The sequence below is a fragment of the Magallana gigas genome, chromosome 6 (genome assembly GCF_963853765.1).
Source record: "Magallana gigas chromosome 6, xbMagGiga1.1, whole genome shotgun sequence".
NCBI lineage: Eukaryota > Metazoa > Mollusca > Bivalvia > Ostreida > Ostreidae > Magallana > Magallana gigas.
Genome location: NC_088858.1, coordinates 51,222,695 through 51,248,474, shown reverse-complemented (window position 1 = coordinate 51,248,474; position 25,780 = coordinate 51,222,695). Strand labels below are relative to the sequence as shown.

Genomic DNA, 25,780 nt, shown 5'->3' with positions numbered 1-25,780 from the left:
TCTCGTAATTACGAGATCTTTTCTCGTAATTACGAGATCTTTTCTCGTAATTACGAGATAATTAACTCGTAATAACGAGATAATTAACTCGTTATAACGAGAAAAGATCTCGTAATTACGAGATCTTTTCTCATAATAACGAGATAATTAACTCGTAATAACGAGATCTTTTCTCGTAATAACGAGATAATTAACTCGTAATAACGAGATCTTTTCTCGTAATTACGAGATAAAAATATTTTTTTAAGTGGCCCTATTCGTCTTTCGTAGTTTCTTGTCATGCTGAGACAAAAAAAATAAAATATAGCAAACTGCTGTATAGGTGAATATTTTTTTAAAATTTACTTCTTTGGGTGTCAAGTAGATTATCTAGTTTTTGATGACTAATCTTTTATAATTTACACCTTTAAAAGTCCATTTAAAAAACGATAACGTATTATTTCTTTCTAACTAGTTTCACATCCCTGTTTCCCGAATATGCCTTTGAGCAAATTACCAAAGTTCTTTATGTTACGAACGAGTTAACTAAGTTTTTGACAGAAAACTTCCGGTTGTTGTCTGCTCCCGCAAAACTTGAATTTCAATTTATGAAAAATGTAGAAGACGTCCCAAGTGATAATGTTCAAGCAAATTGAAGAGGTATGAAGAATTCATTACTTCAGAAGAGACATTTTTAATCAATTGATCATTATTCATTTACTTTCTTAAGACAATTTTTGCAACTTTATGATAATTTCTTGTGCTGAAACATGTCAACACTTGACTTTTAAAGAACCAATGACACTATTCGAAAGGAAACTATCTTTATTGTATGTATTAGGGCATTAAACGGTATTTTGTTGGGAAAGGACTGAAAGCCAAAGGAGAAAAAATAACATTCACCCGAATTCGTGTTCAACACGGTTTAAAATTCAGTAAAATGGTAAAACCCTCAATATATTGATTTTATGATAAGATTACAGAATGACAGTTCATTGTTGTCTCCAGCTGTAGATGATATAAAAAAAACTTGCATTGTACTTCAAAGTTTTCACGATTCCTGAAAGTATCAGATTTGTTTCTTGCAATGCATACACTATATTTTTGTAGAGTAAAAGAGCAGTTTTTTAAACATTTCTACACCATGGTTGATACAGTTTCCAAATTTACACAAAATTACGTTTTGGGTGTAGAGCGAACATGCTAAGGTAGACCATGTGTCAAACTTTAACCAAAATTCCCAATGCTTGATCTGACAGAAAAGTGAGTGCTTGCGTGTACTCACCAAAATTTTTTGCATGGTCATGATGGTTGGTAGGCAAAGAGATTTCTGGTCAGTATTTGCGAGTGACTGAAAAATGTACAAATATTTATTTCTGTAACACTTTACATACTGCTGGTACATAATTATCACATGTATGAGTGTTGAAGCCCAGTGCAAAAATTATCACCAGACCATTCATTTTAAAATGCCAACTCAGTTGTTCCCATAACTGACTGCATCAGCTTCTGGTTAGTAAAACAGTTTTAAAAACTTGGATCAGATATGAAAAAAATTGTTCATGCTGGTGTTTGAATACAATTTAATTTAAACCTTGGTTAAACATTATAAAAATGGGCAAAGTTTATGTTTTATTAAGTTAAAAATTTTAAAGTTTAACATCTTAAAGAGTAAAAAAGTGTAAAATTTACCAAGGTTTGTTATACATGTACATGTACTTCTATAACAAGTAATCCGGTAATGAACTGTTACTATGAGTTCATACCAAAGGTCCTAAATTTGATTTTTTATAAGTTAAACATGTTAAAAACAAGACATGTTATTTTTTTCTAAAAATGATGGTTTTATTTCATTTTGCGTCTGATCATATAATGGAAGCAAATAGATATTGATACTACATATAGTTAAGTTTTTGTAGCCCTCCAAATGAGGCATTTCAACCAGAATGAAATAATTGAGCTGCATTGTGTGACAAGATTGATTGTAGATAGTTCCTTTGAATTGTATATATCCCAGATAGGTAAACAAATAAAAGACTAATATGACAATAAAGAGGTATCAGAAAAGTGTAAACAAGAGCAGGAAACTAAAATCAACATTTCCAGCTGTTGACCAAACACTTGACTGTGTGGTGGTATATGAAGAGCTTACTCGAAACTCTGTGTGATAAACACAATCCAGGAACAGGCAAAGGTTGTCAGGCTTGTAGAGTCTATGTACCTACAGGGGAGACTCGTGGTTCAAAGGTATACCTACAGTAAATGTATGGAATAGTAACAATGAGATTGAAATGTAGAGTTGATACAAAGCAATTGAATTGTGGATTCCTAACATTAAAGAAGATCTCTAGGTATCTTGCAGAACACCTCTGTCAGGTGTTGAGGTATTTGTTACCTGTCGATATTCTGCTGTAGATTTAATAAGACAAAACTTTTATTGGATTTAAGTTGTCAATTCTTGTTCATTTTGTGAATTTTCTTTTCACCTGTGAATCTTGATGAAAACATTTTTAACACAAAAAGAGTTGAAATCAGATAAGCGGAGATCTTTAACGTAACCTTGAGTTCAAACCCAATTCATCCAAAAGTAAGTAAATGTGCAAAAAATGCTTTCAGAAAGTCTTTCGATTTTTACTGGTAATCTATTTGCTACATTTTTACCAGAATCTTGTAGATGACAGTAAGCAAAGAATTGGTGTGTTTTATAGTGTGTACTGGGGAAAGTTTATCCCCGGCCATTAAGCCATTAGCAACTTAAAGGGAAAAGTAAATGGCCAGTATCACAATGATTATTTGTGTGCCTCTCACAAGATTGGATTCAGTTCAATAACTACCTATTCAGGCCAGGGATTATGTTTTATTTTCTGTTTTTCATGGAGCCACTATGAGTTATTTGACTGCTGTCAGACATTTAAAATATTTTCATTTCTGGGCTGTATGCAGGTCTGAGCTTGGATTGGTGGGTACTCCACAATCTCTGGGTTTTTTCTCTAGCGGTGATAGAAAGGCGTAGTGTGGGGACTGTAGAGTATACAGATCGGTGACTGGGGGATTACATCACTGATATATTCTAGATTTATAGGACTGACTTTAGCTGTACCTAGACTCCTTGTTTGTGTTCGGGATTTACCTGTATTATTGCACCCACAGACTATCTCTTACTATCTGATTTTCTTCAGGAATTTTATGTTCTACCTATTTTAGATATGTGGTACGGTATGTATAAAGTTAATGCACACAAAATTTAGAAGAAGAGTGACTTTTATAATGATTTTGTTTATTAAACATATAGTTTAACCTGGCTTACAAGAACAAGGCAGTATTTACTAGAAATTCTGTAGATTATGGTCCCTCAAAGCAGTGTGACGATCTTGTCTAAATAAGATTCATTATCATACTGTAACAAAAAATGTTCTTGTAGAATATCTGAAAAATGTACCAGAAGATTTTATACATTTTCCATTTTCTTTTTTTCCATTTTTGTTATTGTTTGGCCATCATACAGTAAAGATATTAGCCACATTTATGCAAGCTATATATAGACACCAACAACTACTGCAAAATTTGGAAAGAACATTTCTTGAAGAAGGGTACCATCAAGCAATATTCTGGTATACATTCTTTGTGGAATGAACTCATCACAGATACTAGTTAATAGATTTAAATGATGGAATTGATCACCCATTGACTTGATAAAGTTGTTCATCCCTCAGAAAACTACCCAACCATGCAGATTGAACATGAAATAAAACTCTTGCAATTTAAAGTCTTCAGCTATTTCAGTGCCTGACATGAGATAGCTTTATCCTGATAAGGCACAGTCTGTGATAGGTTAATTTATGACCCGGTTAATTGGATTACACAGGATTAACAAATATTTGACAATTGCTGCATTGATATGAGGGGGTGTAGCATACATTTACCAACTTCAAGTTGTGCAAAGTTATTTAATTCATGTATCCTCTACTTGAAATCATACATTTAGGAATGAATTCCATTTTGAAGAAAAAAAGAATAATGAAGATATATTTGTTAAAAGCAAATAATGGTGTTTGAACATGGTAATAGCTTTCCCCCAAAAAAAGGTTGACACTGATTTTAAGATCTTATAATAGTTCAACAAGTATGTAAAATATTTTCAATGAAAACCCATATTAGATCAAATTCAGCTAATATCAAGCGTTAAAAAAATTTCAACATGTAATGGTTTTTTTTCTTGTAATATACGAGTGACAATTGTTTTTGTAGATACACAGAGGGTTGACTGGTAGAGCTGTGCACTGGTAGATAGAATTGTACAACAATGGATTAGCGAGTTCATCCAGGACCAGTCTCCATTTGGCGCAGTATGACAATGGATTTAGAACCTCCCACAGACCTCCTCCACGGATTGAACAGAATCCGCTGCAACGGATCGCGGATCATGGTGGGGAGCCGAGATTTTACCTCAGCCTCGGAGGCTTTGGAGGCTTACCTGGACCAGTATGCAGGTATTCAGGAACTGACTTTACATATAGACTATACACTTTCAGGTAAACAGGTGAAATTCCTTTGAGGCTTTTAAGAACTTTACATAGCCCACTCTGCAGGTATATTGGAACTGAGTCTACCTCTGTTTTCTGAGTCTTTAGAAGCCTATCAGGCAATTTTAAAGGTAAATTGAATTTACTTTTGAGGCTTGATCAAGAATCTTACATGCACCAGTATCCAGGTGAGGGAAGCAGGGTTTCCATCTTGCCATAATAATCTACTGGTATATCAGGTTTTCTGTAGACATTTATTTATTTCTCTGTTTCTTTATAGGCCTGACCTCAAAACACAAAGGTCGCTACCGTCAGAACGTCTCTGACCTCTTGGACCCAAAGTCCCCGCTTCACCTGACGGCTGACCGGTCGCTACAGACAGGGGTCAGGGATACCCCTGCGGAGCTCAAGTTGGCGACCGCCAGGGAGTCTATCAATGAATCGTACGACAAGATGAAGCGAAACATGGCTCTGAGGGCCGAAGGTAGGCAGGAATCTACAACATTTACCTGATACATCTCAGTGTTAGAGGCGTGGTCAATTAGAGAATAATTTTTAAAGTACTGAGACAAGTATTTTAATTGTTTAGAGATTTACCTTCACTGAAGTTATTTGAAGTTTTTTGGATTTTTATTTTTTTGGAAACTCATGATTTTGGAATATCTATAGTTCTGAACCTTGTAGTTGCACAGGTGCTTAATATTTTTTTCCCTTAAACTTAGACCATCTTAGTCTTTGCACTTCAGATTCATGAACAAACTTCAGTGATAACATCTTTGATGATGACTCTCACACATGACAATTAATATAATGTACTGGTAACAAAGATTGTTTGGTAATGTCCACTGTTACAGAGAAATTAAAAATTAACTTCTTCCTATATAGATTTTAAAGCCATAAATTAATTACAAACATCATCAAACAATTTTCTATGATCCAAAGTTATAGGGTATTTACAAGTTTAAAGTAGAGGTAGAAATGATTTACAATTTTATCTTAGTATAATACATGTAAACGTTACTTGATATACTTCACTCAGTCAGTTTTTTCTTTGTAAAAAATTTTGCAATGACTTGTTTTTGTTTGGATCAGAGCGAGAGAGGAGAAACCAACAGGGTAAGAGGTTGGCTCTGTACAATTCTAGAGAGTGAAGGCATGTTTTGAGAGTAGTTGTCTCGTTTTACAATTATATTGTATTCAAAAGATGACCCCCACTTTGTTCAAGTATTTTACGAGATTAAGACACAAGCAATCAACAAGTCACACATCATGCAGCAAAAAACACCTGATAGAAAAATAGAAAAGGGAATACCGTAATTCATTGCAACTTGCCATGTAGTGTTAATTCAATTTAGGTTGAAATATGTTATGCTAGAATATCATGTCATTGCATTTCTTTTGCCATTTCTGTTCCTCGTCCCCAACATCTTTCAGGGTCTCACATGTATGATACTTTTGTAACTCTATTGCCATACAATGAGAGGGAAAAAAACAAGCAGTATAGATAACTATTTTTAATTGATAGATGACAACAATAACAATAATTTGCATGCATGTATGATAAATCTAATATAACCCCTGAATATTGACACTGTATAATCAAGGTCCCACTGTGACTCTATACCAAAGCATGCCTCCTGTTTGTCTGGGGAGAATGGTGGTAATGGTGTTATATGTAACAATGAGCATTGTATGAGGCTTGGCCATTAGATGGGATTTATTATATACATTAGCAGGTTATGGGGACATGTACAGAGGTATGCATGCACTACATTACTTATCTGTCAGATGTTGTAATCCAGACTCCATGTATATGTATTGTTCATCTTCATAACTAATCTGTTGTTCAAGTAACCAAGAATTCATATATCATTTATTTTCTTCATTTATGCATGTAACCCAGACTTCTATACCCGCTTCTCTCTGCTAACACAGCTCTAGATATACATGTAGCTCTCTCTCTCTTCCAATTCATGTAAATGTGATATAGAGAGTTAAATCTAATGCTTGTTCATTTTAAAAAAACTCACAATTTTTAAAAATGCATCAGATTTACCTGAATTTTTTGGAAACGAGAATGACAGCATTGGATTTAACTTGAAACTCTACAGATGCATAGATCTTATTCTATACACATTGCTATTTAACACCCATATTTACATATCGGGCTCATCATTCATCCACCTTAGAGAGCAATGTGAGAGCCAGGATTGTATGTTGACTCCATATTCTGTCACCTCTCTCTGTCTGTTGTTCTTGGACTGTACAATATACTGTGGTTTCATCATTTGTCAAACACCAATATCCTTGGATTTTAATTAGTAGTCAAGTCATGAAATCAATGTTAAATATAATTTAATGACATAAGAATTATCTCATTAATTTTTTATGTTGGATTATTGTCCATGAATATACATATAATCAAAACTGTGAGTTTTACTTGCTTAAAGAAACCACATTATACAGTGTACTTTAAACTATGCATAAAGACTATGCATGTACAATGATACAGTATGTTAGTACATGTGACTATGTAATCTTGTTTTAACAGTTTAGTTCAGTAATCAGAGTGTATGTAACTGAAGACAATTATAGTGATACAATGTCATGTAATGATGTAAACTACCGTACTAATAAATACTTAGTTTGAATCTTGGTACAATGTACCAGCTTTCTATATGTTCAGTGTGTATACAGGTTACTAAAGTAAAATAAATTATTGTACATTAAAAATATGTTATAAACAAAATGAAAATAGCAATAATTTAAGAGCAATGTTCTAAATAATTATTATACAAAAACACATGTGTACAGTATAATAGAGTATGAGTGTGTCATGTAAGTGTACATCTCGGTACAATGTACTATTCTCTGTGTTGTGGCGTACTATGTACATTGGTATAGGGACATGAGTCAATGAGTTCTTTAACAGTGGTAATGGGAAGGAATAGTCTTAACTAAGTCCACTATAAAGTTCTATTTGATTTAATTTTATGGGTGCTATTTACCTTTTTTAACCTTATAGATTAATTACTTCTTAATAATAAACATATTTTTTTATTTCAATAAATGTTGAATTATGAGATTTTGAGGTAAGAAAAAGATAATGAAAAGGTGTTAAATTAACAATATGTTTCATCCGTAACACTAATGATTGCTACTCGTGTTTAGCAACATTGGATACATAATGTTTCACCATGTTCAATGTTTGTTAAAATCATAGGAATGAAAGTGTCAAGGTCATTTACAACATATCAGCAAATAGTTTGAAAGATACAAAATTGGATAATATAACCTTTGTTGATTTCTACCATTCAGTGGATGAAGCTTTGAATAAGTCGGGAGAGCTGTTGAAGAGAATCGCCAGTGACGAGCGCCTCCCCAGGGATGCCCCGAGTGACATAGAGAGTGCTAACACAGACACTCTGATCAACATGAACCCGGGGGCAGCCGCCCATAGAAAGGGACACGTGTACTCTTATAAGAACCCCCGAAACAGGTCAAAGACTGTAGGGGCTGCCCCCCAGAAGCGCGACATGTCCAGTGTTGAGGATATCCTTGGTGGTTCAAGGAGGAGTGGGCTGGCCAATCTACCGCCCCCGATGAGCTTCAAGTCGTCCCAGCCAAGGGAGAGAAGTAGATCGGTGTCCCCGTCCTCATTCAGACATCACGAGAGACTGGCCAGTAACCCCGCCCGACAGGCCTATGACATTCCTGTCAAAAGCTACGACCTCAATTCATCCCGGACTCAGAAACCTCCCAGCTGGATCGATGCCCTGGACATTTCTAACCCCAGTGAGAGTTTCTGGTCCAGGAGGGATCTAGTGTCTGGTAGGCCAGCTCCAAGCTGGGTCAATGGACTGGATAAATCCGAAATTTCTAGCCTCACTGCGGATCTACCTCAGAAGCGAGTTGGCTTCTCTGAAAATGTGGCCCAATCTAGTTTTAACAAATCACATGATTCAAACCCACCTGGATTAGATTTCAATGATTTGCTATCTAAATCACCAGGAAAATCTTCATTAAAATCTCCAAAATCAGGTAGAAAGGCATATAACTTCTCCAGTAAGTTAGCACCAGAAGTGTTAAAAGCTGGAAACACAAGTGCAACCAGTAGTGATATTTTGGATAAATACTTGGAAACTTCAAAGGGAGATCATTCACTCAATACATCTCGTCGCCCTCGCTGTTCAAGTCTTGATACAGAAGCACTGTTAGCTGGGATATCTGCCCCCAACAAAAGTGACATTACTGGAGCCAGCCCTATTGAACCAGGTTAGTGGGAATTCCATGAAACAAGAAACTATTTTATGCCACTTATTCAGTTTGTTGGTGATCACAGTAAGTGATCTGTGTTCATGCAGAATACAACAATCTAACCAAGATTATGACATTTTATGTATTTGTACAGAGGCATCCCCAGCCCGGCCGAGACTGACCCATCGCCCTCAGAGTCCTGACACAGATATGGTGCTGGAAGGAGACCGGTCCTGGGAGAAACCTGTGGCACCCAGTCTGTAAGGATACATGTTTTAAGCAGGAATTAAAAGGATTTATCTACTTACAGATGACCACTCTATTTCTTTATTTCATCTATCTTTTAAGATGATCTTCATTTCAGAAGTAACTTACCGTATAGCTCATGACCTGGCTTGATCATATCATTATATATCTATTGATAGGAAGCCACCAGTGTTTCCATCGGAGGAAGACATACAGACAGACACACTGACCGGAACTCCACAGCCAGGCAGTCTGGAAGCCCTCAAGAACATGTTGTTTAAACTCCAGACAGAGGCTGCGGCACACGCTGCGGGAAATCCGACAACCATCGAAAATCTACAGGTAAGAGTCGCCAGAATCCAAACCACCAACAAAAATCTACTGGTAAAAGAGGTCTGATGCCATCGAGTAGTCATACAAGAGTGTGACAGGATAGCATATGTAGAATTACAATGAGATTAACCTGTCCTTACATGCTAAGTTTATATGTTTAAAATTGGTTCTTTGGTTATACTCTTTACCTACATCATGTAGCAGCTAGTCTATAGATATGATCTTGAGCATATGCTAGATTAGCATATGAAGTGGAGCCAGCAAGTGATATTAAAGTAATCAAGCTTATCTGAGGACACTTGGCAAATATTTTATAAAAATGATGCTTTGACAAATAACGTACACAAATTGAATCTAGAAAAATATATACACTGATTCATGGTATGTCTTTGCCAGCCAATCAAAGATGAGAAAAACAAATTAACCACTTGGCTTGTGAAGATGGGTATGGTATTAATTTTAGTGCCGAGTTTTGCTGTTTTAACTATGGCTATGTATTGTAGGTTGGTGCTGTTCCTAGCAATGGTAAGGTGGAGGATGAGATCCCCGCCCTGAAAGGCTACAACTGGCAGGAACAGCCCGGGGGTCAGTCCCTTGAAAAGTAAGTGTCCACTGATCAATTGTAACTGTGTGTTCAATCCATCAACCTCTTGATAGACCTACTTATATGAATATATCTACAGGTATTAATTGTTATGAGATGACAATGGCACTGTAGGTTATAAGTACATGTATTGGGTGACTACCGGTACTAGTAATTTTTAACCGGGTTTTCCAACGGAAAAATCCGGTTATTAAAATGGTGAAAATGGCGGGCGGGCGGCTGCCAAAAGGGTACCCTCATTGTACGGATAACTCCTCCTACAGTTTTCAAGATAGGAAGTTGTTCTTTTGCAGATCAATTGTACATATATCAGAGGTGTGCATATTGCTAGGATTTTGATTTCCGATAATTTATCGAAAAAATACCAGCTTTTGACCTTAGTCATTTTTTGGCAAAATGTTGCATATAGGGTACTCTCATTGTACGGATAACTCCTCCTACAGTTCTCAAGATAGGAAGTTGTTCTTTTGCAGATCAATTGTACATATATCAGAGGTGTGCATATTGCTAGGATTTTGGATTCTGATAATTTATCGAAAAAATACCAGCTTTTGAACTTAGTCATTTTTTGGCAAAATGTTGCATATAGGGTACCCTCATTGTACGGATAACTCCTCCTACAGTTTTCAAGATAAGAAGTTGTTCTTTTGCAGATCAATTGTACATATATCAGAGGTGTGCATATTGCTAGGATTTTGATTTCCGATAATTTATGAAAAAAATACTAGCTTTTGAACTTAGTCATTTTTTGGCAAAATGTTGTATATACATGTAGGGTACTCCATTTCACTGGATAAGGGTTGACATGGATTATGGATACAGTTTACATAAAAGAAAACCCGGTTTGCTGTCATATTGACAGCTTTTCACTTGTTAGATGTTGCTGTGTATTCACTATTGGAAAAGTAATTTAAACTAAAACTTTTGTTTAATATATTAATTTATTGTATAAATTTGTTAAAGTAGTTTAACTCTTAAATCTCAAATCATAATGTTGTTTTACCTCCTTTTCCTCTATTTATTTAATCACTGTCAGATGAGCTTATAAAATCACAATATGTAGCTGCAGAGCAGTACATCAGAGAGCAAAAAATTTTCAATATATTTCGTAAAAAATTGATGCTAGTTTTAGACCTATTTTCCTTACATAGACCATAAAGGTAACACTCAAATAGTATTTGCCCTCATGAACATAAAAATAGAAGTACGTCTTGTCATTTTACCTCTACCATTATACCTGTATAATTTAATTCTGGTTGTAACGCGGCATTTGATTGGATAGAAAAATTAAGTTAAATTTGTATAACCTGGTTTGCACGTCACAATGCACTAACGTCAAAAACGTACTAATCCGCTTGACGTTACGATTGAATTTTGAACAGATTAATATCATTTTTAAAAGTAAACGGACTCAATTTGTACAGCAAATTACAGAAAATTAAATTATAAGGAATGAACTCAATATCTACCCAAGTTATACAAGTATAACCTGGGTTGGAGCAATTTACGCTTTTTTTATAATCCGCTTCGCGGATTATAAAGCGTAAATTGCCCCAACCCAGGTTATACTCGTATAACTTGGGTAGATATTGAGTTCATTTCTTAAATAAACTATAACTATTCTATTGTTGATGGGGGTTTTTATAAGAATTTCTGAGGGAAGTTAATTGGCAACATTTAGGTATAGTTAATTGTTTTTGCCTGTAAAGAACTGTAGCTCTCCGGTATGTGACAGCCTAAAATTCTTACACCTGTTACACATGTGCAGCTTCACAAGTTGTAGGTTCATTCATTTTTTGCTGTCAAAGACAAAGAAATTAAGATTCTTTTGAAAACTGTTCTTGCTGTAAATATGAAAATATAGATGCTTTACAGAATATATGCTGTAAAGATAATTGTATAGAAACTTTATGAGCTTTTGTTGCTGGTTTTCAGAGCCCTTCATCATTTAGGAAACTTGAAGACCATTGTGAAGAGTGAGAAGGAGGCCCGCAGCAGGTCTCCCTCACCCCAGAGGATGAGGAGTCGGTCCTACTCCCCCTCCCGCTCACGACCCACACAAAGCTAGTCCTACCCCCCATGCCAGCCTGACAGTTATATGATAAACACAGTGAAATTATTCCATCCATAACTCAGAAATCCAGCTCAATTTTTAGTAACTGTATCTGAGAAATCCATGTTTTAGTGTATCTGAATCCTGTTGATAAATTCAGCACTGTTGATTTATGTAGATACGTCTACACTTGCATTGTCTCTGTTTAAGTGTTCACTAATGTTAAGTTACATTGATGTTCACTAATGTTAAGTTACATTGATGTCCATGTTGTAATCTATTCTCACTGTAAGTTCTCTTATGTAAATCAATCATTTAAGATTATTTTTCAACAACTTGAATCTTTTCATAATGCATGTACTTGTAGCTGTTGAATTTTCAGTTTTATAGAGTACCTGTAATTTCTAATTCCAGATGTAGTAATTTTGAAGAAAAAAATCCTTTCAACGAACTCACATCCCAGAGATATTGGAATACTGTACATGTTTTTTGATAGCATAGTATTTATTGGTGATAGCAGTAACAGAATAGCAGCTTTGTATATGAATCATATTACAATATACTGCTAGTGATAGAATTCCGTTAAGTATCATTATATTAGATTACATGTAATAGTTTAACCTGTCTAATGGGATTCCAAAAGAGCTGGTTCTAAAACACCATACCTGAATATTCTTTTTTTACATTTACAAAAAAAAAAAATCCCAATTCAGAAGTAGTTCAGATATGAAGACTTAATCATAACTAGAAATCAGCTAACATAGTTGGTAGCCCGGACTGACTGGGGCACCTGCTGGATGTGATATTGACACTGTGATGACTGGGGCACCTGCTGGACGTGATATTGACACTGTGATGATGATATTCTGTCTTGTTTCATTGTTTTTAAGACACAAATATTTTGTTTTCATTATTATATTTAAAAAATTTTGTTATTAATTCTTTTGTCAATAAAACTAAACACATGTACATTGTACATGTACATGTACATTTTTATTATTGTTTATTTTAATTGGTCACATGTGTGGAGTAATAACTTATTGTCACTTCATGGTGTTAGTTAATTCTAAGAAATACACATGAATTGACCTGCATGACTACAAATGGCACTTGTAAGCTATTTTGAATAATTTTAGGGTTCAAAAGTGATCAAAATTGATATTTTCTATTATTTTTATATCCCCCCCCCCCCCGGCAGTTAGTTGGTTATGACATGAGGATTTGGCATTATCTTGACCCAAGGTCATTTTGGCAAGGTCAAGGTCACTGGGAGGAAAAGTGCAAAGTTCATGTTTGGTCCTCATCTTTTTTATGGAGAAACATTGGAAGTTCTTTCTTACATAAACATTGCTTATGACCTGAGGGTGTGTCATGAACTTAATCCAAAGTCATTTGGACAAGGACAAGGCCACTGATAACAGATAACAATTAATGAATTTAGTTAATCTCCCACAACCGTGTAAGTACAGAAAAAATAAAAATTTTAGACACTTTCACTATGTGGCCATAATGTCCCTACAGGTCTAAGTGTCATGAGGGGTCATGAACTTCACAATTTAGGTAGATACATTAATAACATAAACATGACTTCAGTTTATCCTCCTCCAACTTTGGATGAAGAGAAGAAGATTTTCTAAGAATAAATACAATTTCACTATATGGCTCGACCAAGGACCTGAACTACCGACAAAGAAAAACATGTATTCACAATTTTGGTGGAGGGCTTCATGAACCACAGATTAATGCATTCAATTTATCTCCCCTTAGGCCTGCTGTGGCTAGAAAGAGGACATTCTATGATTTATTACATTTTCACTACATGACCAAATTGGTCCTGTCCTTAGGCATGAACCCCTGACCCAGGGGCCATGCATTTTGGTAGAGGGCTTCATGGACATCATAATCATGCATTTAGTTTTTTTCTAACATATTTGGGAGTAGAGAAGAAGATTGTTGAAAATGTGGCCCCTTTATGCTTATTTTGCCCCGTAAATGAGGACTCGGGCTTCTCGTATCCTATAGATGCTCCAAACCGAGAATGGTAATAATTGGCCTTGTAAGTTAAGAAGTTAAACATGTAAATTACGTATATTAACGCAAGACGAACGATGGACGACGGGCGGCGACAGACTAATTGCAATAGGTCAGCTGTGTGACTCAGTAGACCGAAGATAGTAAGTCAAAAGTTTCATATTCTACAATGTTCACATGCATGTAGTCTGAATTTTTATTTTATGTTTTAATCATTATCAATAAGTGCTGGGCAATGGGATTTAAATCGGGAAATCTGAGCCTTAATAGTCACTTGTTGCACGAGTCTATACACAGTCAGACGCAGGGTTAAATTCCAGAGCATACATTCTGTTTTTTTTACTATGAGATTTTTCTACATCTTTTCAATCAGATATTTTCACACTATAGCATGAATCAGACGTTTACAGTGTCTTTTATACCATCTAATTAACAGAAGCACAAATGTATACAAGCAAAACTTTTTATTTCATTGAAAAAAGAAAGGATGTGTTATATTCCGATATATTTACATTTTCCAGTGTCTTTGACTGTGATAACACTACGTATCGATTTTGTACTGCATAACCCATAATACAAATGACGCCAAATTGAGGCGCCAGCGGGGTTTTCTTATTTATATTTAAATATTTAATCGTACGATGGCTTAAAATTATATAAATATAAGTAATAAGGAATCATTCGTTGAATATTATGAAGTGATAATTTCGGTCGGGGCATGATCAAATCTAACATAAAGCCCTTCGGGCTTTATTGGATTTGATCACGCCCCGACCGAAATTATCACCTCATAATACTCAAAAAATGATTCCTCATTCCTTATTTAATTGAATTAAAGAGTTTTCAAAGAGTTCTTGGACTTGTGTAACTGAATGGTGTTTTTAAAGATTACAAATGTGTATACAGGAATTACATATTAAACTGTAATGAACTACAATGAAGACTGAGAGAAAAGGAAGAAAGCATGCGGTTTAATCTAGCCCCTGTTGTATCCACGTTGTTAAAAAGTTATGGGACCTACTTCTACGACACACAGTACTTCAATTTTTTCGTCAAGTAACGTAAGTCGTTTTGTATACGAGACACATTTATTATCGGTTTACTACACGTTTTTCAATACTCAATTCCAGTTTTTCTGTCTTTTTTCTTTTGTTTTTTCCTTCATTTTTCTTTATCAATGGATATGTGTCATGTTATTGTACTTGAAAATTTTATTCACCTCACACTTAAAATGTCGGTAGTGAGATTAACATAATCTTAACATGATCAAATCCAATAAAGCCCGAAGGGCTTTATGATAGATTTGATCACGCCCCGACCGAAATTATCACCTCATAATATTCAAAGAATGATTCCTTATTATTTATATCTTTTTTTTGGGGGGGGGGGGGGTTCAAGCATGTACTTTTTTTTCTCAAGAACCAAATAGCCCGTAATAACAAAACTTTTACATTAGATTTCTGATATATGGTAAATTTAAATTTGTTCAGATCATAACCCCAGGGTGTCAGGAAGGGGTCCTAACGGGTTCAAAGTTAATCAAAGATATTAGTAGAAAACAACACTTAAAGCATTTTTCTGAAGAATCAGGGAGCTATTATTTGTGAAAATAGATTAGAATAAAGCAATAATACCAACTATATTGTTTTACCCCTGTGAGTCAGAATAAGACAGTTAGGTTGTTGAGTTATAGGATTATACATAGAAGAAATTCTTCTGAATCAAACAGCTAGTCCGTGAGGAAACAAAGATTATTGAAAAAAAATGTAAATTAGGTGTGTCATAATGAATTTTCAGTGTTTTGTATATAATTTCAAATAAAATACATTAATAGGTAAGACATTCTAATAACACATTTATACTGAAGTCAAATTAAGGCCAGTATATCAAAGTCTTCATTCGCATATTCAAACAAGACTAGCTGGGTCGCTGTCATTGATAACGATGTCATGTTGTAAATTTTGAATTTACCGGGTGGCAGTAAATACAAAATTTACAACATGACAAGTTGTCATGTTGTAAATTTTGTATTTACTGCCACCCGATAAATTCAAAATTTACAACATGACAACGAGAACAAGCGCCCAGTAATTAATGACAGAGAACCAGTCTATTCTATGTCTTTCGTTAATGTGTCTGGCTTTAATGTCTTACATTGGATGAATCATTTACATTATAATGCTGGAAGTTATACCCTCATTCAAGTAAATGTTTGTTTTTGGTAAATGCACAAATAGAGTGATTTAAAAGTTGAATTATACTAGAATAAATAATCTGGCATAACTATTTTCAGAAGTTGTTGGTGGTTGTAATAGCTAATAGAAATAGACTGATATTGTGCACTGAGATTCCGTTGTTTGTATTAAATAGGATAGCGTGTCTTGGTTCCAAATGCTGTACATAGCTAATTGGAGTTATAACTGATGTTTCTCAGGTGAGCCATGTGGCCTCTGGGATTATTTTTTTCTTGTTCGTATTTTTTATGCCATTGTGTATTGCATTGGTATATGAATGGGTATGATAGTACTATACTCTGTCCCGAGTTTTTGCTTCCACCACTTTTTGCATGATATTTCAATAATAGTAAATACCTTTGTGCTCAAACTAAGTTCATCCACTAATATAAAAAATGTCCAGATTATCTGTTTTGAAACGCCCCCTCTACCGCTTCAGGTTTCAATACACATTCCGAAATTGAAAGTCTACGGAGATTTTGCATTGCAACAGCCATTAATAAGCCCGGATGATAACGTTAAAAAATTGCGCGATGTATTCCGAGTGTATTCCGAATGGAGAAAAGATGTAAACATTCCCCATTATAAATCTCCGTAAGGAATCTGTTTTCGTTCCTGTGAGTTTTTCTGAGTGGAAATGGATAATTGTTCAATGAAGATATCTTGGATATATTCCCTTTTAACGATTTCAACTGTATTTCTTTCACAGGTATGTGTAATTTTATTAAAAATCATCAAAAAGCGATGGAAGCAATAACTTGGGACAGACTTTTTTTATAAATGTGGATGCGAATCCAGATCATAAACTGCTGATGGTTGATAGTATATAAGTATATAGTATATAAGTATACGTAGGGTTTACGAATTCTCCGTTGTAACATATTTTATCATGACATATTTTATTACTGAATTATTTTTGATAGTTTCATATTAAAAATTAGTTGCGATATAAAAATGGAACTATATATTATCCAAAAGAAGGAAAACCAATCTTATATATAGTTATTCAATTTGCAGACGGCTTTTATTGTCAAACGTAACAAGTAGCATAACCATGATAAGTGGTCGGCTTAAGAAAACACCAGTCAACATATACATGTATTTTCACATATCAATCTTGCTTTTCCTTATCTATGATAATTATGTGACCTTGTATCAATTGATTGCAAGCAAGTCGGAAGAAATGTAGCGACCACTGCTATGTAAACCTAGTAATCTTACTTTATTTTCATGAACTGTGCACCTTACTTTAAACGACACCCGCTGCGCTGTGTGCACTGGCCCTAATCTAATCGGTGGAAGAATTTTGTCCACGGAAAATGACATCAGCTGTAAAGGTAACCCACTTTATCAAAGCAAATTTCCCCCGATATATGTAACTTTTTTGCTTTAAAATAGAATATAATCTCTGGGGTTTGGGTTTTTTTCCGAAAACGCACAACTGTACATACTAAGTATAACTTTCTATTCCGATGTCATGTTACGTAACCCAGTTGTTTAAACTTATCTCTTTAAAAGTAAGAGTCTAAAATAAATCTTTGAAATCGTAGGAGACTGTGTGACAGTGAATATTTTACGCACAGTCCAAGTGATTCACTTTGACTTTCTGTTCATTAGTAAGTACGGGTGGAGGTTGGGGACATCTCCATTGTAATAAAATGCTTTCTTTGGTGATATGAAGGTAGCGAAATTGCATAAAAAATACAATGTACATTTTTTTCTGCAATGATCGCTACCTTCATAACCCGCTTGAATCTTCAAAGAAAGCATTTTGTTGCTTATATTAACATCTTTCTTTTACCTGATTAATAAATTGTGAAAAGGAAGTAAAATTCACTTAATTACTGTTAATGTATATACATAAGTAAGTTAGCTTAAAGAAACAGCCAAATCGTCTTCTGTAAGACTTTGAGTCTGACATCATCATGATTATTTCGTGCAGTCCGTGATTTTTCTTAGGTCGTTGTAGGTTTTTACTAATCGAAAAAGAGGGCGTGTCAAGTTTTAGTCCTGTCAGTTTCAGCCGCTGTAGATTTCGACCAATCGATAAACAGGGCGTGTCGATTTCAATCTGGCTGTTTCTATAGAGCTATGAATTAACCATAAGTTTTCGTAAGAAATAGAGGGAATCATACTTGGTAGATGTAAATAAATAATGCCGTCCATCGTCTTTTTCAGGCCTTGTGGCGCCGTCTCTCCACTAAAGGGGCTATCCCTCAAGGCAGGAGCAGCCATGGTTTTGTGATTATCAATCATCATGCCTATGTGTTTGGGGGCGAGAATTCCCCGAGAGTACCTATAGGCAGCACCGTACATTGCCTGGACCTAAACACCCTGGAATGGAGCGTGAGTCAGCCCAAAGACAAGGAGAGCGAGCCCCCTCCCACTAATGCCGCGGCCGTGGCGGCCCTGGGGGACAGCATGTACATGTTCGGGGGACGGTCGGGAATCTCCATGGGGGAGGGGGACAACAACGATATGTACACGTTTAACACCTGCAGTAAGGAATGGCGGAAACTACCCACAACTGGAGACGTCCCCATGGCCAGGAGCTACCACGCTATGACGGCGCTAGGTAACGCTCTCTATGTATTCGGGGGTTGTACGCAAAAAGGCCGAATGAACGACCTTTACCGCTTTGACGTTGACACAAACACGTGGGAGAAGCAGCCGGCTTATGACGTCATTGAAGGACGTGGCGGCCCGGGGTTGGTTTCGGTAGGTCATACTCTCTACGTTGTAGCTGGATTTGCTGGACGAGAAATGAACGACGTACACGCTTTTGACACGAAGGAAAAAACATGGCAGACCCTGACATTCCACACTGATTTGCCACCTAGAAGTGTGTTCGGAATAGGTTCCATTGGAAACACAATCATCGTTGTGTGCGGGGAGGTCGACCCATCGGATAAAGGTCACGCTGGTGCAGGACACTTTTCAAATGAGGCTTTTATCCTTGACACAGTTAACCCCCAAAATTGGGTCAGGGTTCCCACGGAGGGTGACCAGCCTGAGCCCAGGGGTTGGTTTACCGCAGCTTATTCTGATTCCGACAAGAAACTTTACATTTTTGGCGGGAATTCTTTAAGCAACGAAAGACTGAATGACATTTATTCCTTTCAACTGTCGCAGGGATAGAAACTTCAATTGCTGTATATTTAAAATACATGTACTTTTTAAAATGACGCTTTGCTTCACATAACATATCAACGACCACTTTGTCAAAGAATGCTTGGTTTAACAAAAAATGTATACAACGTATATTGAACTGTTATACTTTTAAAGATATTGATATACATAATAGATTGTTATCCATGATAGATCAATAAACATTATAATCAAACTATTGTCATCGGATGAGTGGATAATACCTGTAGCTACCGTGCTTACTACATCAATGCAGTTCATAACGGTGCATAACATAGACTACTATAATGAAATATGCAGTTGTACTAACTTCCTTAAATTATTACATCATTGCATGATAGCTTATGTATACCTTAATAGTTAAAACAAATCCAAGTATAACAAACCTATAGTGGCAACCCACTCAGCACAAAAAAAATGATTATTAAACAATTGATTTTTTCTAAAAAAACAAAACAAAAAACCCCAAATCAATAATACTGTACATTTGATTATTTCTTGATTCTTAGGGAATGTAAGCGAATTCACGAATGAATAAATATTTTTTTCACAACCTGAAAACAGTTCCCTTCCATTCCTTAGACGCTTATTTCCTTATTTATGTATGTAACTTACACATATTAAATTATCATGAACGAAAACGATTAGATTTAGTGGGAAATGTTTACATCTTTCCCTATTCTGAGTATATAACTCGGGACATCTTGCACATTTTTTATCATCCGGGTAAGTTTTCATGTCGTTTGCAATGCAAAATGCAAAATCCCCGTAAACTTCCTATTTTTGGTTTTAGTTGTAGGCGTTTCAAACCAAACAATCTGGACTGTTTTACAATTTAGTGGATGTTAAGCAAAAACCGATGGAAGCAGAAACATGGTACAGAGTATACATGTACATCCTATATATATCCTATATAACATCTTGTAATTCCACAACTTGACTATGTTTATGTGAGGGGGTTTATATGTAGGATGTGCCTGGTAACGTTACGTACGAATCCATGTATCATAAAAATTTGTAAAGGTTAATTCCATATATTTGAATAAACTAATGAAAGATGGACTTATTATGGAACTACTCTTTACACGACCATTGACTAAGCAAAGTGTATGCACCACCTGAACTGAATAATTACTAAAAAATAAATATAACAAATTCTAACACTGTGCCGGATAATTATGCCATTGCCAAGGTGACATTTTTGCACCCGCTTAAGCTGCATGTATCGAAAAATTCAAATATGCCATATGATAAACCATTGCTTAAAGAGTTAACAACCACCTTTGTTATCAGTGTATCTCACCTTTCAAAAATAAATTCCTATAGGAAAATAATTTTTCCCATTGGAAAATCATCCTATAGGAAAACTACACGTCTGAATCGAATTCCTACAGGAATTACCATTCTCCTATAGGAAATATAATTCCTACAGGACTTTTAAAAAATCCTATAGGATTGTCAATATTTCCTGTAGGAGAGTCAATTCTCCCATGGGAATTATCAATTTCCGATGGGATATTACTTTTCAAAGGTAAATATCTCACCTGTCAGGTGAAACACACTAAAAACAAAAGTGGTTATATACTCTCTAGACAATGGTCTATCATTTGGTATACATGGTTTTTTCCGAAACTGCATCTTAAGCGGGTGCAAAAATGCCACCTTGGCACAGGCATAATTATCCGGCACAGTGTTTTCTGTACGTATTTTTGGTTTTCAATGTCAACTTCAACTTCAACGTGAGTACTTCCTAAAATCCATTGCGGACTTTTACTGGCGAGGAAGCTATGTTTATGCGTGCAGTGGAATGACGGTGTCCAAATATTACAAAAGGTTACTCCGTATAATGTATATACACTGTACAGGTCATTGTATGTATCTTCGTATGCAGGGTAAGTGGTCCAGGGCTGGAGGTTGTGAGTAGATGATTTGAACTGCTCCAACGTTGGTGAAAGTAAGACTGTTTTGGCAGAGTGTTCCAGTAATAGATTGTTGTTGGGTAAAATAATGTTGGTAGACGTCAATTCTGCAGTGACACGTTACAAATTTTTGCAGTGACTGTATCTAGTTACTCGTACTCTTGCTAGGGAAGATTGGTATGCTATTGGTACTGAAGTGAGTTGGTTGAGAACTTTGTACATATTAAGTGTTACGTCAGTCCAAATGCATCCCTGTTCTGGGGGGGGGGGGGGTGTTTCATTTGAGTTTCTGCGTCATAGATGTTTTTCTTGGTTGTAATGTCTCGCGGCATTACGTTGAACTTGATTGTTCTATCTGTTGTTGTTGTGTTTTTGTTGTTGTGGATTCCATGTTGGCATTGCGAACTCTAGCTTTGGTCGAACTAGGCTCTGGTATGCTATCCCAAAACACTGGGAGCTTTCTTGTAGATTTTTAACAGCAAAGCATTTGTCAAAATTATATCATCAACGCTGTTGAAGACAAGTTCTAGTTTAAGGAGGCCGACTTTAGTTTTCATTGCGCATGTTTTTGCGCTTTCTAGTATAATACAGTGGATTGATATTCTTATGAAATTTTTACGATGTGATTTATAAAATTGAACACAATAAACAAAATACAAATAAAAGTATATTTATATTTTCAAAGAATTTTTTTTTTTTACGATTTTTCCGTTGTGCGGTAGGGGAACATTGCCATTGCTCTTTTATGACGTAATAATAAAATGAAGCTTTGTAGGAGTACGTTATAAGAAATAACATGAAAGAAAAAGTAAATATTGTATACCGTTGAAATTTTATACACAGAATTATGATATTTTCGGAGACATTTCCCATTTTTTTTATAAATCCATTTTACCAATCTCCATTCGTAATGCTCCAAATATATAGCAAAATTTGGTGCATTTTAATATTTTGAGATGACCCCCACTAAAAATAAGACCGTAGAATTTAGGGGTTTTTTTACATATAAGGTAGGAAATGATATTACCAATCATATATAAAAAATTTAGAAAAAAGCTATTGTAGTATTTTTTTTTTTAATTTGCTTCGAAGTGCGGAAAATGACAGTTTTCTATATTATCCAATAGTAAATGTATGACATATGGTTAAAAAATAAGTTTTGCTACTGTAGTTTTTCCGAAAAAAAACCCAACAACAAATCGGCATCCTTAAATCCATTATATTGTGATAAGGACAATCTTTCATTAAAAAAATATTAAAACAAACCATCAATGTTCAAATTAGTTCAGTAGTTCACCACGCATGGTTTTAGAGAACTTCGGAACTTGAGAGCAAATTTCTGTCATCTGCTTGTAAACGCCGATATACCAAATTATAGAACGTTCATCCAGAAGAACATTATATATGAGTATGATATACCACCATTACTTATTAGCTTATATATGCATGTAAAGATTTTGTGTGCCTATAATCATATATATATAATGTTCTGTTTGGGCAATACATGCTCATTCTAGATATGTCCGTGTGTTACACGTTTACGTACTATATATATATACCCCGAGGGTAGCTTTGGTAGCCACTACCTGAACTGGCCGTTATACCTTTCTTGTAAAGGACTAAATGAAATTTGGTTTTACTCAAATCAGTTTTACCAACAAAAATACATCTGTATGTATATTATATTAGTAGGTATAGTTTTGTTTTAGGACTGAAGTACACATAGTGCGGTATCTATAGTATCGAGGATATAGAGATGCGTTTTAGCAAACGATTATCCTACTTTGGTAAGTGATATAAAGATGTATATTTCTTAATAAAGCTAATATACTTGAAATACTACATGTGTTATTAATGGGTTTTTTTCTTTAGAAATATAAAATATAAAGTAATGAAAACATGAATTTATTTCAGCTATTTTAGGGAGTTTAATGGTGTTTGGAATTTCGTTTCTGAATAAAGCAAGGCTATATTCAACTTTGAAAATAAATTATCCCTATCATCTTCATAACATAGAAGTGAAAATGGATACCTTCACTGGGGCCCAGGATCTAACGCACAAACAAATAGAGATCTATGAAATTCCCTCAAGGAAAAACATGTTTCATTTTTCCAATTCATCAGGAATAGTTTGTATCACGTTTATGGGAAGATTGGGTAACTTGATGCTGGAGTACGCGTTTCTGTATGCAATGGCTAGATCAAAAGGACTATATCCGATTATTCCGGAGGATTCTAATCTCCCCAAAATATTTTCTATCCACAACACAACATTGTCTCGTATTGGATTACCAAAGGATGCCTGTTTAAAACTTCCCTTTCACAAAGAACGTTGGGGTCTTTCCTTTGACGAACATTTATTCAAGATTCCACGGTCCAAAAGGGAAAACTATAGGTTTCACGGATATTTTCAGTCTTGGAAATATTGGATTAAATATGAGAAAGAAATTCGAAGTGTTTTTCAGTTTAATGACGAAATCAAAAGAAAAGCTGTCTCCCAATATCAGGAGATTTTAAAAGAGAGAGATTTTACACTAGACAAAGACGGCGTTGTCGTTAGTGTTCATGTCAGACGAGAAGACTATTTATCGAAAGAAGTCGTGAACTACGGTAAACTCACGCCAGGTGCCACGTTTTATTTTAACGCCATGTCGTTTTTCAAGAATAAGTTTAACAAGGTACTGTTTATCGTGGGTTCCACGGACACTGAGTGGTGTAGGAAGACTTTTGACAGAGAACCAAACATCCATATCTCAACTGGAAATTCGGCTGCTGTGGATATGGCGCTCCTTAGTTTGGCCAACCACACGATCATGTCGGTGGGGACGTACGGCTGGTGGGTCGGATGGATGTCCGGGGGTATCAGCATATACTACAAACACATATTTGTTCCTGGAAGTCCGTTTTCTAAGAATTTCCGGAACAATTCCATAGACGATTTCATTTATCCGGGATGGATTCCAATGGACTAGCATAACGTTTAGATAATTTTATGAAAAAAAACAGGATTTGTTCAATGAGATTCATAAACGGAAAATATATAATGCATCGATAGTCTGTCAATAATTCAATAAAATGGAAACAATTTATAGCCACATTGTAATTCATTTAACATTTTTTAACGATATAAATTTTAAGAAAATGTAAAATTATATTGTAATGAAAATTGCCATCAAGGATTACGTTGTGAGTTATTTTTCTTTTTTCTAATTCAAATACTTTTTTCATCGAATATATTTATGAAGGAGGCTGGATTTTCAACATATTCTTTTTAGATATGATTTTTAAAGTTATAAACTTAACATTATTACATGTGCTTGTTGACAGTACCCCCCCCCCCCCCCAACTAATATAAACTATTTCAGAATAACCAGGGGGTTTAGCCCAACGCTAAGACTTTCTTTATAGAAAGTGGTGTGTTCCCGTTTTGCACACATTTGATAATTGGGTATAGAACAATAGGTGTGAATTGTGTTGTGATAGCAATTATAGTCAGACTCTGCTTTCAGTCAAAGATTTTACCTGGATTTTTACTTGTGTTTTATTCAATTCAATTCAATTTATTATCCTTGAGCTTTACAACTCATCGGAATACAAATTATAATACATATAAAATTATATTCAAATGTGCAATGTGCAGTAAGTGAGTAGACATAGTAAGACAATTTAATCATGTACATATCTTAAGATATGAATGAACATAAATGTATAAGTAGCTTAAACTGTAGTATTATTACAATGCTGCGCTTGTGTTTTATCATTCATTCATCAGTGCCATGAAACAAGAAGAATATAGATATTTTGTTGTGTTTTAGACTAATAACTATCACAATTTTTATTTCATTTGATAAAATAAAGATCAACTTAAAATTTTTAGTCTTAAATTTCCGCTCACTGATAAGAAAAATAAGGATTAGATGATTTGAGTTTTACATTTTTGCCCATTTACTTTAAATATAAACTCGATGAATTGAGGAAAAATTGCTGGTCCCGGGCCAATTGGAAGCTGATTCAGTGGATAATTATATGATAAAGGGGAAAACTACACGGACAGTCATATGGGGTAGTCCGTGTCTCTTTTTACAACTTACATTGTAGATGCAAAATATGTAAATCGCATGTTTATAATTGGTTGTTTGGTATCAACAGAAAGATTATTATGAAAAGAAACAGACCTTTATCACAAAATATTTCAATCTTCGAAGTACCAGCCTTGACAGTAGATCTTATGATCGACATCACCGCTTTTGTATATTGCGGGTCACTTTTCTGGATTTTCAAATCAGCAGCTCAATAAATTCCGACAAAAATAATAATTTAAATATTGATTCGATATACCTCAAACTAAAGAAGGTTGAAAATGTATGAATTAGGTCTACATTTGATAGATTTTGTGAAAAAATATTTTCAGTTTTGAAGCATATAAAATTGCCTACTTATCATAATATCGTCAT

The 25,780-nt window shown here is 35.0% G+C and overlaps 4 protein-coding genes across 16 annotated transcripts in view; 3 read left to right on the top strand and 1 right to left on the bottom strand.

The window, feature by feature from the left end:
* The window catches only part of LOC105326294 (myeloid-derived growth factor), a 125,057-nt gene that overhangs the window by 21,453 nt on the left and 77,824 nt on the right, over positions 1 to 25,780 (bottom strand). The window lies entirely within an intron of this gene.
* Positions 515 to 12,989, top strand: LOC105326296 (uncharacterized). Of its 12 annotated transcripts, none has more exons than XM_034467281.2 (10): positions 515 to 639; positions 4,228 to 4,469; positions 4,783 to 4,986; positions 5,595 to 5,618; positions 6,239 to 6,259; positions 7,821 to 8,777; positions 8,914 to 9,019; positions 9,185 to 9,347; positions 9,842 to 9,939; positions 11,878 to 12,989. In XM_034467281.2, exons 2-10 carry the CDS (start codon positions 4,328 to 4,330, stop codon positions 12,008 to 12,010), a joined length of 1,848 nt encoding a protein of 615 aa, XP_034323172.2. In that variant the 5' UTR covers positions 515 to 639; positions 4,228 to 4,327; the 3' UTR covers positions 12,011 to 12,989. The 12 variants fall into 12 exon arrangements, with proteins under 12 accessions (XP_034323172.2, XP_034323165.2, XP_034323174.2 ...); XM_034467274.2 differs by having other exon boundaries at positions 6,236 to 6,259; XM_066087212.1 differs by lacking the exon at positions 515 to 639 and adding an exon at positions 2,085 to 2,226 and having other exon boundaries at positions 6,236 to 6,259.
* On the top strand, positions 17,448 to 19,603 carry LOC105326297 (uncharacterized). The gene is made up of 2 exons (XM_011426250.4): positions 17,448 to 17,597; positions 18,439 to 19,603. The coding sequence occupies exons 1-2, from the start codon at positions 17,580 to 17,582 to the stop codon at positions 19,396 to 19,398; spliced, it is 978 nt and encodes a 325-aa protein (XP_011424552.2). The 5' UTR covers positions 17,448 to 17,579; the 3' UTR covers positions 19,399 to 19,603.
* Positions 23,259 to 24,397, top strand: LOC105326310 (galactoside alpha-(1,2)-fucosyltransferase 2-like). The gene has a single exon (XM_011426265.3). The coding sequence runs from the start codon at positions 23,351 to 23,353 to the stop codon at positions 24,296 to 24,298; it is 948 nt and encodes a 315-aa protein (XP_011424567.3). The 5' UTR covers positions 23,259 to 23,350; the 3' UTR covers positions 24,299 to 24,397.

Coding starts and splice junctions, on each gene's coding strand:
- LOC105326296 (XM_034467274.2), top strand. CDS start 4,328: ATGACAATGGATTTAGAACCTCCCACAGACCTCCTCCACGGATTGAAC. Junction 5,619..6,235: donor AGAGAGGAGAAACCAACAGG/GTAAGAGGTTGG, acceptor TATATACATTAG/CAGGTTATGGGGACATGTAC. Junction 9,020..9,184: donor AAACCTGTGGCACCCAGTCT/GTAAGGATACAT, acceptor ATCTATTGATAG/GAAGCCACCAGTGTTTCCAT.
- LOC105326310 (XM_011426265.3), top strand. CDS start 23,351: ATGGATACCTTCACTGGGGCCCAGGATCTAACGCACAAACAAATAGAG.